General features: G+C 37.0%; 1 protein-coding gene and 1 long non-coding RNA gene across 2 annotated transcripts in view; both read right to left on the bottom strand.

Annotated features, from left to right (window-relative positions):
* Window positions 1-15,730, bottom strand: part of RANBP9 (RAN binding protein 9) — a 66,050-nt gene that overhangs the window by 18,526 nt on the left and 31,794 nt on the right. The window contains exons 3-6 of the mRNA XM_081827527.1: window positions 10,207-10,259; window positions 9,133-9,300; window positions 4,988-5,010; window positions 1,684-1,753 (exon numbers count right to left, since the gene is read on the bottom strand). Of these exons, the coding sequence (XP_081683653.1) occupies window positions 1,684-1,753; window positions 4,988-5,010; window positions 9,133-9,300; window positions 10,207-10,259 (314 nt within the window). The remainder of the gene's footprint in view (window positions 1-1,683; window positions 1,754-4,987; window positions 5,011-9,132; window positions 9,301-10,206; window positions 10,260-15,730) is intronic.
* LOC145722815 (uncharacterized) lies at window positions 12,455-13,990 on the bottom strand. The gene is made up of 2 exons (XR_014147381.1): window positions 13,645-13,990; window positions 12,455-13,424 (listed from the first exon to the last, which is right to left on the bottom strand). It is a non-coding gene; the product is annotated as an uncharacterized LOC145722815 (long non-coding RNA).

Here is a 15,730-nt window from a genome sequence, read left to right as displayed (position 1 = left end):
TTTTTAGCATAATCACAGAGTTGTGCAACCATCACCACAACTTAATTTTACAACATTTTCATCATTCCAAAAAGTAACCACACACCTATTAGCGGTCCCTTCCCACCACCCATCCCGTAACCCCCAACAACCACTTTCTGACCCTACAGATCTGCCTATTCTGGACATTTCATACAAACGGAATTATATAATATGGGGTCTTTTCCTGACTGTCTTCTTTCGTTTGGCATAATGCTTTCAAGGTTCTTCCATGATGTAGCATGAATCTAGGCTGTGGATTTATGTAAAACAATGTTTTCGGGTGCCTGGGTGGCTCAGTCGTTAAGCGTCTGCCTTCGGCTCAGGTCATGATCCCAGGGTCCTGGGATCAAGCCCCACATCGGGCTCCCTGCTCCGCGGGAAGCCTGCTTCTCCCTCTCCCACTCCTCCTGCTTGTGTTCCCTCTCTTGCTGTGTCTCTCTCTGACAAATAAATAAATAAAATCTTTTAAAAAATAAATAAATAAATAAAACCATGTTTTCTAGGAAACTTTCTAAATTAAAAAACATCTACATAAGAAGGGGAATTATAGGGGCACCTGGGTGGCTCAGTCGGTTAAGCATCCGCCTTCAGGTCAGGTCATGATCTCAAGGGTCCTGGGATCGAGCCCCGCATCGGGCTCCCTGCTCAGTGGGGAGTCTGCTTCTCCCTCTCCCCGCCACTCTGCCTGCCTGTGCTGTCTCTGTGTGTCAAATAAATAAAATCTTAAAAAAAAAAAAAGAAGGAATTATATAATATGTGGTCTTCTTATGTAGAATTAGTAGAATGAAAAGTAACAAAATGAGACATTCAGGAATGTCTTATGTAGAATTAGAAAAAATGAGAATAACGTAAGTCTCTATGAAGAGAAGATCTCCTAACTTCTATTAACCTATGAAAAATACAGATCCTAAAAATATTCAAAAGCTAAATGTACACAAAATCATATTCTCAATAGGATAATTTTGTTCTATTTTAAAGATGTTTTCTAATGAAAATGAAAGCAAATAACGTATCTATAGAAAGTAGATTTCAAATTGGCCGAAAGAACTGGACAGCAGCTTCATTTTAAATGAGAGCAGCTTCTGTAACAAAAGGAATTGACCTACTCCCAAACTGAATGAGTTTACAGACGGACACTTCCCCAAATGGTGAGGTGAGCTGGGGCAGAAAGATCATTTTGAAGAAGATACAAGGTAAACACTCTAGGTTCCATGGTAAGTGTGATACCATCTAGATAAACTTCTGTTCTGTAAATACACTCTCTACCAGGATTTAATGCTATAACCGGCTAGTGAGAGATCACAGGTACAGAACATACAAACACTTCTTTGGTGGGGCCCTTAAAGGAAAGACTTTTTTTTTTTTTCCTTTTTAAGTAGCAGAATGCTATGCTGCATGGGGGAGTCCCAGAAGATCTCAGAGTCACAAAAATAAAAAGCTCTCAGAACCACCGTATTTAAAAAAAGAAACAAGAAAAACCTTCTAACAACCACCATAACCACCACTTTACCCACTGTTGTTACAAGGCTGAATATCACCACTGATTAATTATAGAAAAGGCAAAAAACATAACTAGTGATTCTAAAATGGGACAAAAATAATCAGAAGACAACACAAAGATCGTCAACATGTCTACAACCAGCTAAGCCTTTTCCAAACTACCACCACTTGTACAAGTGAGGAACAAAAGCTCGTAAAACATCTGCTTGCTCCGACAAGTCGGTTTTACTTGCTTAGGGCCACAAAAGAGGTAAAAACAAAAACAAAAACAAAAAACCCCAAACACGCAACCAGCTGAGCCTTTTAGCCAACTGCAAAGGAAATGGAGTGTCGCCCACAGCCTCTGAGAGATCTGAGCACACCACCCTGCACGCACCCAGCAGCCCCGCCTGCAGGCTGCCCTCCACTGGGTTTGGGACCACAGCCCCACTCGTCCACTCACGGATGTGAGCACTACCTTACTGCTCCTCCCTTTATATTAACTCATCTGCTCGCTACTGGAATCATTCTCCTCAGCAAATAAACATCCTGGTAAATCAAAAAAATCTTCCATTGCCTCTATTTCTGCCACCAGCTACCATATCCCACTTGCTTCCGCCCTATTTCAGTCGAAATCCTTCACAAAGTTGTCTGTACTTTGTGATTTCCCTCCTATTCTCTCTCTCTCTCTCTTTTTTTTAAAGATTTTATTTATTTGACAGAGAGAGACACAGCGAGAGAGGGAACACAAGCAGGGGGAGTGGGAGAGGGAGAAGCAGGCTTCCTGCCGAGCAGGGAGCCCAATGTGGGGCTCGATCCCAGGACCCTGGGATCATGACCCGAGCAGAAGGCAGCCGCTTAACCGACTGAGCCACCCAGGCGCCCCACCTCCTATTCTCTCTTAAACCCTTTCTGGATCAGGACTTCTCCATCACTCACTCTACTGAAACTCTGTGTCAAAGTCACCAGCATCCTCTACTCTGCTAAATCCGCTGGTCAATTCTCAGTCCTTAGCCTACGTGTCCTATCACAGGGACATCTCCCACAGTTGATTTTGCCTTTCTTCTGGAGATGCTTTCTTCACGTGGCTTTGAGGACACCCCCAGTTCTGTCTAAGTCTGCCTCCTACCTCATGGATTGCTCCTTCTCAATCTCCCTTTGCCGGTTCCTCCTCTTCTCCCCAACATGCATGCCCCTCTTCTCTGCCTACACACACTCTCTTGTGGATGTCATCTGGTCCCATGACTTTAAACACGGAAATGCCAAGGATTCCCAAATTTTTGTCTCCAGCCCAGATCACTCTCTTACATGGCCAACTGTACACTTGGGAACTCCATTTAACTTATCCAAAAATGATCTCCAGATCCCACCCCCGCCCCCAAAACCAGCTCTGCCTATATACACACTTCTCCTATCAGTAAGTAACATTGCCATTCTTTCCATTCCTCAGGCCAAGAATCTCAAAGTCCTATCCTCTCTCCTGTTTTCACATCCAATCCATCATAAATTCTCTTGGCTCTCATCATATTTATTTTTATTTTTTAATTTAACTCTTCAATCTACCTGGAACTTACTCTGGCATAAATATAAGACAAAATCCTAAGATTACACACTTTTTCAAAAAGGTAAACACTGGTTCCATTACCGCTTATTAAATAATGCTTCCTAGTAAGCATGTTGATTTCAGACTCTGAATTTTCCTGGGCTTATTAGCAAAGCCATTCTCTATTATAACTTCAATTTCTTCTGCTTTATTTTTTCTAGAATTTTCTTCAGGAATATTAATAATCTATAGACTGGATGATTACTCTCCGCCTCTGATTCTCCTGTCACCTTTCTCAAACCATCTCTGAAACTGGCATGTGTCTGACGAACAGTGGCCCCTTACATCTGTCTGCACAGGTGTGAAACTACTGAAGAGTAAGCTCTCTGAACACTCTGCAACTTGACTTTTTTCCTGGCGAAACAGCTGGATAACTGCTACCTCTAAGACATTTTAGTCAACAAGTCATGTATGGACCAACTAAGAGAGAAATACCAGAGTCCTGGTTCTTGTAGTACCTTCTGGTAATGTTAAAAACTGAGAGCATCAGAGCCTGCACAATGCAATCAGGAGCTTGGAAGAAAATGCCACAGACATAATGGAGAGCTCTTAAGAAATGTTCTTGATGGCACAGAAGACAGCATCACGTAGAAAACCATAGACATCAACTCTAAAAAAGGGGTTTAAAAGATTGGATTCTAAACATGAAGTTCGGGGAATACCTTAACCAATCTATATTCCTTATTTCATTATTTTCAGGTGTGCAAGTGATATTGATTAAAAATCTATATTTAAATACCCTAAGAGATCATTCAGTGAATACAAAATAACAATTCTAAGAGATAACAAAGCATCCTATCCTAGTTTGTTGGTCTTCCCGCCCGCCCCATTAGTGTTAGATGTGATGCATGTTACAATGGGCAGTCTTCGCCTTGGTAAACAAGGTATACAGAAGCAAAGCAGTCCCCAAATCTCTAAGGATGTGAGTCACTATCACCAGCTGCCTGAATTTCAGCAATAGCCTCCTCACTGGTCTGCCTGCTTCTGCTGTAAATCCCTGCCCCAGGCTACTTTTCAACCAGCAGTCAGCGAACCTTTAAAACTGAAGCTACACCATGAGAACGGAGGCTCATTTCACTCAAAGTAAATGCCCAAGTACTTACAATGGCCCTCCAGGTCCATGAGCTCGCTGACCCTCCCCCACCTCGATCTCGGACTCATCTAGCACTCTCTGACTTCGTCCCCTCTCTGGGACCCTTGCTTAGTTGGGCTCCTCTGCCTGGGACATTCTTGCTCTACCAACCCATTCCGTGGACTCCCTCGCCCCGTCCTAAGTCTCTGCTCAAGTCCTCCCTTGCAAACCCTGGCAAAGGTGAGCGAACCGTACAGCCCACGTAGCCCATGTTCTGTCTTTGGTACGCCCACTTTCTTTTTCTCTTTCTTTAAAAAGTACCTACCACCTTTTAAAATGTTATTATTTATTTGTCTTTAATGTATTGTTTACTCCTATTCCCCAGCTTGAATACTTCAAGGGGACAGAGACCTTCACCTGTTTTGATGCATGATGCATCCCAAGCACAGAACTTGCCACACAGCAGGCCCTCCATATACACTGTGTTAATAAATGACCACAACCGCTGTGCTGCCACTTGCCGAAAAGTTCAGCGATACCAAGGAAACGTATTTCAAGTGAATGCGGTGACAGTGACATTACAAGGTGTAATCAATTCCGATTTCTTTCTTTAGCTACAATGCAGTTCCCTTGTGCCAGAGCACCCAGTGCCGCTGGAGCCTAATTTCTGAAGGGGCACAGCAAGGGTAGCTAGAGAAAGGATCTCTCCAGTCTATGCATCGCATATAAGCTTGATAAATATCAGTAAGACAGAATTCCAAACGTGCTTAATTAAAAATACAAACCAGTTTTTAAAAGAAAGTATGTCTTACCGGTAGGTCGGTGAAAGCAATACCTAAAAAACAAACAGAACAAAACAAAACAAAAAAAGTGGCATTAGACATGGTTTTTCAAAGGCAGACGATAGTGACAAGCTGAATTTATAACTGAAAACAAGGGAAGGAATGGCAAAGGAAGGAAAGGAAAAAAATTAAAACCTAAATATAAAAAATAATGAGACTAGTATTTTTCTCAGTAACACGAACAGAGGTCTGAGTGAATGTTCTATCTCCTTTCCAGATCAACCTCCTTGTTAGTCACACACCGGTGTTATTTCTGAAGTACTGCGACTCCCTCCAGGACTTCGGTTCCAGATAGATCTTCTAAGCTATGTCAAGAACCATATAAGAAAACTGGTTGCAAAATAGTCACATCTGATTTTTGACCCATACCCAAGCTCCTTTACCCAGTCTTATCATTTAATCTTCCTCACCTAGATTTAGCTTTTAAGTAATTTGGGGGGGAAGGGAAAGAAGAGATTTTTTTGTTACCAAGGGAAAAAAAAGTGAATAATGTAAAATACAGTACTTTTGTTTCTTAAAAAAAATTTTTCTCATGAAAGTACATTCTTAAATAACTTTTAAACTATTCTGTGAAAAAACTCAACTCCTCATTCAAAGGATCAAGATTTATACAGTTGAGAATTTCTCATGAATGTCCTCTGACAGTAACTTCACCAGAGTCATGTTCCAGATACAAGTCAGAGGAGTGAGTCTACTGGCATTCCCCCAGAGTGATTTGATAATCTTTCTTCAAATATTTAAATACATTACTCCGCTGAAAATAAAATAATAAATAAACCAAATATTTCTGTAGGCCCTCATTCATATGTTTAAAAAAGACAGCTCTAGAAAAACAGGAGTCAGTTACTCTCAACTCTTCCAGTCTAAACACACATTAAAACAGAACAAGAACCCCACGAGCACCACTACCTCTCCTGTGTTGATCACCATCTAAAAATTGAGGGCGTTTCCATTAAATTATCTTTTAAGGTCTCCTCCCACTTGAGATTTAATGGCTCTGTAACTGTGTTGTATCATCAGAAAACACAACTATCTGACTCTACCTACTAAAGTAATAAAATTAAAAGACAAACTGACTATACCTCTCTACCATATGGTTTTGAATAAATGTATAAAAATAGTGGTTTGTAGTTAAGTCCTGTTTTAGGACTTTTAAAAACTAGTAAATTCATGTTGGCTTGTCAAAAGGAAAGCAAAGCTGGAGGTCCCCCAAGCCCCCTATAAAACAATGATTACTTTTAGCTTTATTAATAAATAGAACGCAAAGTGACTATAGGCCAAATATGAAAATTTATTCTAAAATTTTCAGAAAACTAAAAAGGATACAGAAAATAGAGAATATTTTAATAAAATATTACCAATTGTATCTTAGTATCTTAATCTAATTTAGCAGCCTAAAAAATTATCTTCCTCAAAGATGTCTACTATAGGAAAGATTGTCTATTTTTACAGTTTTAGCCAAAATTCCTTTTTGTTAATAATTACTGAAATTCTCAGTCTTTACCAAAAACTCTAATGAAAAACCTAACTCAATGCCACAGATTAACATTTTTGAACACTGCCAAATATAGCCACACCTGTACACATTCAGCCCACAAAAAGATGCCACTTTAATAAGTTAGATTTAAAATTTACACGGGAGACAATTTTTTTTATATTTCTAATTTTCTGATTTGTCCAAGAGGCTTTTCAAAAAGTGATCTCCAATTGATGATGTTCAATAAAACAAAGTCAAAAAACTTCCAATTAAGTTAACCTAGATACTGAACTGTTTCTCCTTTAACTATTTTCTCAAATAAGAACCTTTCTATTTCTATGATCAGTAAATATATATTTTGAAAATCTTCATGAAACAGAAACTAAAGATGTATCAGCTTTTGGGTAGAAATGATCCACTTTGGGAAGTATAAAACAACAGTATATAATATTTTTATCTTCTAGATGCTAGAATTTGGACCAGAGGGAAGCAACACTTCTGTGAAGACCCAGACAGTAGATCTTTTCTGCTCTCCAGGCTCTATGGTCTCCGTCACAAGCACTCAGTCCTGCCACTGGACAGGAAAGTGCTATACACATTACACAAATGAATGGGGGTGGCTTTGTTCCCCTGAAACTTGACTTAAAGCACAGACAGGAGACCAGTCTGGATCAGGGGCCGTGGCCTGCTGACCTCTGTTCTAGAAGAGTAACTTTTTACCACTGCATCCCCAGCATCTAGCCCAGACTCTGGCAAACAATGATAAGAAACATGTAATGAGTACTCACTATGTGCCAAGTGAACTCCTAAGAACTTTGCATGCATCATTTCAGTCTACTTTAACAACCAAAGAAACGTAGGTATTACCGTCATTCTATTTCACAAATTGAGGCACAGAAATATTCATAAGGTCATATGGCCTAAGCCAGGAGACAAACCCAGAGAACTAAAGAACCCATATTAACAGCTCTTATATTGCCTATGTTCTTAATAAACATTAAATTTATAAATGAATATTGACAAATGTCTCAAAAATTTAAAATTAGAACGTGATTTTATCATTAAGTACCCTTTTCTTAAGTATCTCACATTTTAAAAATAGTTTTCTTATTAAAGAGAAAATCTCAATATAAATGTTTGTGAAAATCTAATAAGAAACAAACAAAATCACATCACCTATGATCTTTCCATCTCCCAAAACAAAATTTCTTGTCTGCAATAAAGTTTTAAAAAGCTGTAAAAAGACTAATTTTGGTTTTAAAAATACACCTCCTTTTGCATTTTCGAATCAAATGTCATACCTAAAAACAGATTTCTGCAGTTTAATTTAAGATCAAATATCTTAAGCAACTAAGGCAACTAAGACCATCCTGGGTTAAATGCTTTGATAAGTCAACCAGAATAGTAACAAGAAATAAACTAAAAAAGCTGCATCCTCTGGAAACTGGTTGACCACAGCAATCAAATCACAAATACATGTATCTCGCTTGGTGTCCTGAATCAACATTCTTGTACCAATGACAATATGAGGGTCTACTGTGGACTTGGGACAACCTTTATGTCAGATAAGACAGTACTTCAGAATCAGTATTAATAATTAGAAGGAAAAGACTTAAGCTGAATATAAAAGTGAAGACACTAATTTTCTATCAGGACTATGTTGAGACACTAAAAAGGAATAGTTATCACCAATATAGCCAGAAATTTAGAATTTTCTACTATGAAGTGAAAGACAACAGTTTTTGTGTTATATTAAAGAACATCTATTATATGCCTAAGGACACTATTTGCAGTCTAATTTTTAAATACTATTTATGAGCACACCAAAATTTTTGCCTTCTGAGGCTAGTTTCTGCTTCCTTTCGCTTTACCTCATCAGAATTAATTTGCTTTGAATCAAGACTTTTCAAATAATGTGACACCACTTTATGTTTAAAGCATCAGTCTTACTATCCTTTATAGTTTCTGTATAAAAACAAAAACAAAAAAACTTCTAAGAAAAGGGAATGTAACCACCACACACAATTCTCAATTTGAAAGGCTACGGGTACATGTGCAACTAAAAAGCCCAATTTTCTACTAGTCTTAGAATGGCTACGCTTCTTTATGTTTTCATTAATTTCCTTTTAATCACCATCTGTCTTTTATCCTTAAAAATTTTGCTGTTATGGTTTGAGTTCTGCTCCATTCTGCACCACTGTTAGCACCTGCCCTTTGAGTAGGTCAAATGCCTTTCGTCTGGTTGATAGTATCAAGCCTTTCCTTCTTTATTACCCCATACTACACTAAAAACTGACAGCCTTTTTCTCTTAGTACCTGTTACCTAGAGAATTCAGTCATACTATGAAGTGTTTAGTGTTTTACTCAAAGCAGAAAACACTTAGCATTTCTACTACTAGAATAAATAGGTGAGCACGGGGATTATTTTCATAGTTATTCCCATACATGTGATACAACATGACTTTCACAGAACACAAATTTTCACCATTTCTTCAACTTCCACCTGGAAAAAACAAAGAAATAATGTCCAGAGGCATGTATTTATAATCGAGGACTACATAATGAATGTGACTACCATGCTGTAAGTACAATAATCACAATATTTGATTATTTTACATGCAATACAGTATCTTAGTACCTAAACTATGTCCATTCTTGGTGTAGAAGCAGGTATTGTTGATAAGGTTAACACAACAGCCAATGACATCACCAGTCGTAAAAGTTGGTCCATAAGGTTGTCCCGTTCCAGAAGAACAAAATGAATGTCCATCATCCCCATGATAACCATATGAATGTTTATCCCAGCCTAGAGAGAAAGTTCCAGTATATTTACAATGAAAAGTAAGGTTCCTCTGTACTAGAGCTATTCACTAAGATTATGACAAGATAAGCAAGAGTAGTACAATAGATGACAGCACAAAGATAAAATTCCCAAATGTACATTTAAATTTCCAACAATGACACCACATGATTTCTATATTAAAATACTGTTTACAACATTAAGGAAAATAAATCTGCCACACAGAAGACTAAAACATGTATTAAAGAAGACTCCTACTGTTAAAAAAAACAAACAAAAAAACCCAGCAAGACACATTTTCCATGCATAGTTCCTTTGCTAACAGACCAAAGGAATTTTGCTTTGATTTAAACACACACACACACACACAGTTTAATATAAAACAGAAGATGTTTCTATTTTCAAAAAGTTTCCCCCAAAATTAATTTTTACCATTAGTAAAAAGAGTACCAGAAAATATAATCCAAGAATCACTTTCATCTGATTAATGGTTTTGGGAAACAGTTCTGCCATCTCAACTGACACCTTCCTTGGTTTACTTTTACTGTCAGCCTACATTCCCAGAATATTAAACAAATGAAAACAGGTTAAAAGCCAGGAATGTGCTGGGTAGCAAAGAGAATCAATCACATTAAAATATTTAAAATAGTTGATAATGACTATGTAATGGAAGTTAAAATACCAAAACAAGCAAAGACATAAAACAAAAAAAATGCATGGTAGATGTTAAGTTTTGCTAAATAGCACAAAATTTAAATTTTTAAAAACCACTTGGCTTCCACTTTGAACTTGTAACATAAGGGATTAAAACCACAGAAAAATCAATGTATTTAACGATTTCAAATTATTACTTCAAATTTTTAGCCAGGAAGATGTAGTCATAAGACAGTACTATAATTCAATTACAAGTACCTGGTAGTCTATTCATGTTCACACCTTGAGCAGAAAGACCAATTCCCATGTAACTGTTAAAAAAAAGGGGGGGGGAGAAGAAGAAAAGCAGGTTATTATAACCATGTATGTAAAAATTACCAAATACTCTGAAACATATCAAAACCCAACCCAAGCTGAAACTCACAAGACAGCTACAAAAGTTTTACAATTCATTAAACAGCAAAAAAGGCAGTATTAAGCAACAATGAAACCCAAATTCACAGTAAATTCCTATAGTTCTCATTCATAAATACACCCAAAGTACTAGTAATAATTATGCACTCTACTAACAACTTAAAAACCTTTCAACTTATCTACACTTTAGTATTTAGGATTAAAACTTCTAATAAAGGGGCGCCTGCATGGCTCAGTTGGTTAAGCCACTGCCTTCGGCTCAGGTCATGATCTCAGGGTCCTGGGATCAAGCCCCACATCAGGCTCCCTGCTCAGCGGGGAGTCTGTTTCTCCCTCTCCCACTCCCACTTCCCCTGCCTGTGCTCTCTCTCTGTCAAATAAAAAAAAAAAAAAAAAAAAGACTTCTAATAAAAAAGACACCTAATAAAAAAAAAGACTTCTTCTTATGGAAGAAAAAAGAAACAATAATTAGGAAACTATTTTATTTCCAAAAAGACACAGTAATAATCTAGACCACAAAAAAAGGGACATGGATATATATTTGGAAAAAATGTCAAATTCATACAAAAACATCTGAAATATTTATTAAAATTACACTTAAAAGTATGTACTGTATGGTATCCACGTACTGGTTTTCTCAGAGTTTGGCAAAATGACAAAATCAAATTAAACATGGGACTCTTAGTTTTTAATTTATCAAACTCAAAGAACAAAATTATCTCCAAAAAAAGAAATATAAAAGGAAAAAGTAATTATTAAGGTATGTGATTCATTTTTAAAAGCATATAAAATATTAATAAAACCTAATAAAGATAGCTGAAAAGTGGGAAGAGTATAAAGCAATACACTTCTAAGTACTGACGCAAAAAGAAAAGAAAAAAAAAAGCCACCAACTAAATAAAAGAATAAAGTGAATCCAGTTTGTGAAAGGCTAACTATGATTGCATCAAGAGTTAAAATGGCACTTGATAAATTTCAGCTACCACTTTTATTTATTTTTTAAAGATTTTATTTGAGAGAGACACACACACACCCAGAGTGTGAGCAGTGAGCATGAGCAGGAGGAGGAGCAGGGGCAGAGGGAGAAGCAGACTCCCCACTGAGCAGGGAGCCTGACATGGGCCTCGATCCCAGGACCCCAGGATCATGACCTGAGCTGAAGGCAGCCGCTTAACTGACTGAGCCACCCAGGTGCCCCTCGGCTACCACTTTAATAAAAACTCAAGCAAAATAAAAGGAAACTAAAATATGACACACTTTTTTCCAAATCTAATACTGCAAGATATTCAACAGTAAACACTGAAGCCATTTCCATTAAAATCAGGACATGGAATTGTCTATAACTGTTAAACATTATTTTAATTTATAATATGATTTAATAATATTTAATAATTTATTTAATATAATGAATTTAATAATTTAATGATTTAATACTATAATTTAATAATAATGAAAACAAATAACTAGTATAATATTAAAAGATACAAAATAATCTTTATTTATAGTTGCCATGATTATATACATAGAAAACTACAGAAACTACTAAAAGCTTTTAGAATTACAGTTGACCCTATAACAATGCAGGGGGGTGCTGGGGTGCTGACTCCCATGTGGTCAAATATCCATGTATAACTTGATTCCTCCAAAACGTAACTATTGGAGCGCATGGGTGGCTCAGTCAGTTAAGCATCTGCCTTCAGCGCAGGTCATGATCTCTGGGCCCTGGGATTGAGCCCAGCATTGGCATCAGGCTCCTTGCTCAGCGGGGAGTCTGCTTCTTTCTCTCTCCCTCTGCCCCTTCCCCCCACTTGCGTTCTCCCTGTCTCTCAGATGGATAAAATTAAAAAAAAAAAAACAAAAAACAAACCCAAACTACTAATAGTCTGCTCTTGACTGCCTTATGGATAACATGAACAGTGAACTGACACGAATTTTGCAGATTATGTATATTATATGCCATACTCTTAGAATAAGGTCATAAGGAAGAAAAAAGAAAATGTTAAGAAAATCATAAGAAAAATACATCTATAGCACTGTACTGTATTTACTGGAAAAAATGTGCATAAGTGTACCCATGCAGATCAAACCTGTATTTTTCAGAGGTCAAGTGTAATTAAGTTTTTTGGCAAAGTGACTGGATAAAAAGAAAAAAGAAATTTAAATGTCTCTTCTAGTAATACTAAGTAGAGGACAAAAAGTAGTGTAAATATACCAGTCACAAAACTACAGAAATCATAAAACAGGAATCTCAAGTAAGGCATAAAAACAATATATAAAAAGATGTAAATAAATGGATATACTATGTATCTGGCATTAACTTGACAATACAAAAAAGACTATCTTTCCAAAATTAATATATACATGTAATAAGACTTAAGATTCCCAATAAATTTTCAAAACTAGAAAATGATTTTAAAGTTCAGATGTAAAAATACAGAGTTTTAATCAAGAAAAATATTTTCAAAAAGAAAAGTAACTTCATGTTTGCCCTACTAGATAGTAAAACTCCAAGTGAGCTGAACTCACAAAAGCAGTATTTCTATCAGTAGCAGGTATCCAGTAAGACAAGAGTGACAAAACATCAAGAAACAACATTTAGATACCTAGTCAAAAAGATTTATTAAGTGTGTATTTTAGTTCAGTCTCTCTGTTCCAAACTTAAGTACTGGGGGGGATAGACTTAAGAAGGTACAAGATTCAAGTCTTGGAGGAGAAGAAATACAAAGCTGTGAGGAGGGATACAGCTAGGGACTTGTAAAGCTCTGCGTCTCTGAGCACTCGTGAATGGCTACGAGGCTGCCCTTCTGAGGACACAAGGACTAAACACGCTCCACAAGAGGAACAGGGGCCATGCTCGCTGCTTAAAGCCAAAAACTGGCTTTCAGATAGGCTCCTGAAAGAAGATAAGGAAATGCTTATACCACCTGTTGCCTTGGCTAAAGCTTGTTGGACACTGCAGTCTACTTAAGAGATGTAGAAGTCTCTTGACTAATACGGAACAAAGCAGTCGAACAGATCAGTGACTGAATTGGCAAGGCTGCTAATTCACCTTGAAAAAGAACCTGAAGGGGCGCCTGGGTGGCTCAGTTGGTTAAGCGACTGCCTTCGGCTCAGGTCATGATCCCAGGGTCCTAGGATCGAGTCCCACATCAGGCTCCCTGCTCTGCGGGGAGCCTACTTCTCCCTCTCCCACTCCCCTTGCTTGTGTTCCCTCTCTCGCTGTGTCTCTCTGTCAAATAAATAAATAAAATCTTTAAAAAAAAAAAAAAAAAGAAAAAGAACCTGAAAACTCTAACGTACACCTGCTTTTAGTTTGTGGGCCCAGGTGTTAGAAAGTACAAACCGTAATAAAGAGAAGTAAGTATAGAAAAAGATGAACAAAATGAAGAAATCCTTTAAATTTCCCAATCAAAATGAGACTACAGAAGCAAAATTCTAAAATACACCAAATACACGGAAGGCCAGGGAAATATACAACTGCAACATGAATGCCTTCTAGATGACATGAACAAGTGGACAGTAAGACAAAGAGGACATTTTAAAAAGTATTTAGGATATGTAAAAGAAAAAAGGAACCATTAGCACTGAAAGTTAAAGCTGAACATCAGTATTTATTGACATATTTAGCTAATTTTCCACAACTGAAAAATATATTGAATTGAAAATGCATACCACACTGAAGAAGATAAAAATAAACTCTCACGTGGGCCCACTGTAGAATATCAACACATAATCCTAAAAGCTTCTGAAGAGAAAAGGCAGATTATCTCAAAAACAAAAAAACCATTAATGACAATAAACAATGGCACAAAGTACTAAGGGTAAAGAACTGCCAGCCTAGAACTGAATGCCCAGATAAAGTATCACTGAAAATGAGGGCAAAATAAGGTATTTTAAGACACTAAAAAGGTAACAGCTTACTATCCACAGAACCTCACAAAAGAACTATTTGAGGATCTGCTTCAGTAGAAAGACAAGTGAAAAAAAAAACAACAACAGAAGAAATACATGGCTCAAAGAAACAATAATCAGCACAAAAAATGATGAAATATGTAACTAAAAAGAACTAAATTCTTTAAAAATACTACTGCTTTTAAAATCGATAACCCATATTTAACATGCTAGAATACAATTAATGGTACTTTACATATAGACATAGGAAAACATCACCCACGTTCAAGAGAAAAGAAACAAAAGAGAATGACTCTGAGATGATGAAGTGTTTGAAATTAAAATATAAAGAATTTTGAAGCAGCTGTTGTTACAATGCTCAAGGATGTAAAGGGAAATGTGCTTGCACTGAATGAAATGATAGCGATTTCAACAAAGAAAAAGAATAAAAAAACCCAAAATTCTGGAGCTGAAAAATATCTGAAATAATCATCTACTTATGTACTTAATGGCACACTGGAAAAAGCAAAACAAGTAAGTAAAGATGAAGACAGAGCAATCTGAAGAACAGAGAGAAAAAATATTAAGGGAAAAAAAGAGAGCCCCCTGAGGCAGCATCAAAAGGTCTAACATACATGTAACCAGAGTCCCACAAGGAAAAAAAGAGAGTGGGTTAAAAATTTTGAGAACAATTTCCCAGATTTGGGAAAAGAAAAACATTTATAAATTCAAAAAGCATGGCAAACCTCAGCAGGTTAAATACAAAGAAAAGCACACCTAGGCACAAATCAGTCGAACTGCTGAAAACTAAAAAACACTGAAAGCAGCCAGGAAAAAAAAGACATTTTACTGTCATAGGAACACTGAGCTGAATACTCACTTGTGCATTTCTCCTAAGAATATATGAAGCCCAGAAGAGAGTGAAATGAAATCTCTATCAAACCAAAGCGGGACTCATGTTATATTATCACATTTAAGGTCCTTAAATTCACTGCACTATACAAAACCAGGCAGTAAAAACCACAGGGCTTATGGGGAAAAATGGGGTTAAGAGCACAGCATTCCCAAACTCCATCAGTAACACATTAAAAAAGAGAAGAACCCAATTTAAAAAACCCCCAAATTCGGTAAGAACCATTTTACACATGCTAAATTGTTTAAAACACATAAACACTACAATAAATATGGCACTTTACACTGAAAAAGACCTAAAGTTTACTTGGGGAAGCAGGTGACACAGCACTGTAGCTTGTGGGTTATTGTGAAGTGCTGGAAGGAAAGTTACTTGATGGGCAAATCTGTCCCAGCAGATGTGGACGGGTGTGGCTTGCAACACAGGGAACCAACACAGTTGGTACATGTTTGAGGTGTGCAGGATATATAAAAACAAGCTCAAATTCAACAGCAGTGAGGGAGTGGCAAGATTTTTAAAGCACATGAGCAAAAATGTATTATTGTGGTACTATGTATTTAGCAA

The sequence above is a fragment of the Leptonychotes weddellii genome, chromosome 8 (genome assembly GCF_054177405.1).
Source record: "Leptonychotes weddellii isolate Sample4059 chromosome 8, ASM5417740v2, whole genome shotgun sequence".
NCBI lineage: Eukaryota > Metazoa > Chordata > Mammalia > Carnivora > Phocidae > Leptonychotes > Leptonychotes weddellii.
This window is presented reverse-complemented; position numbering and strand designations above follow the sequence as displayed.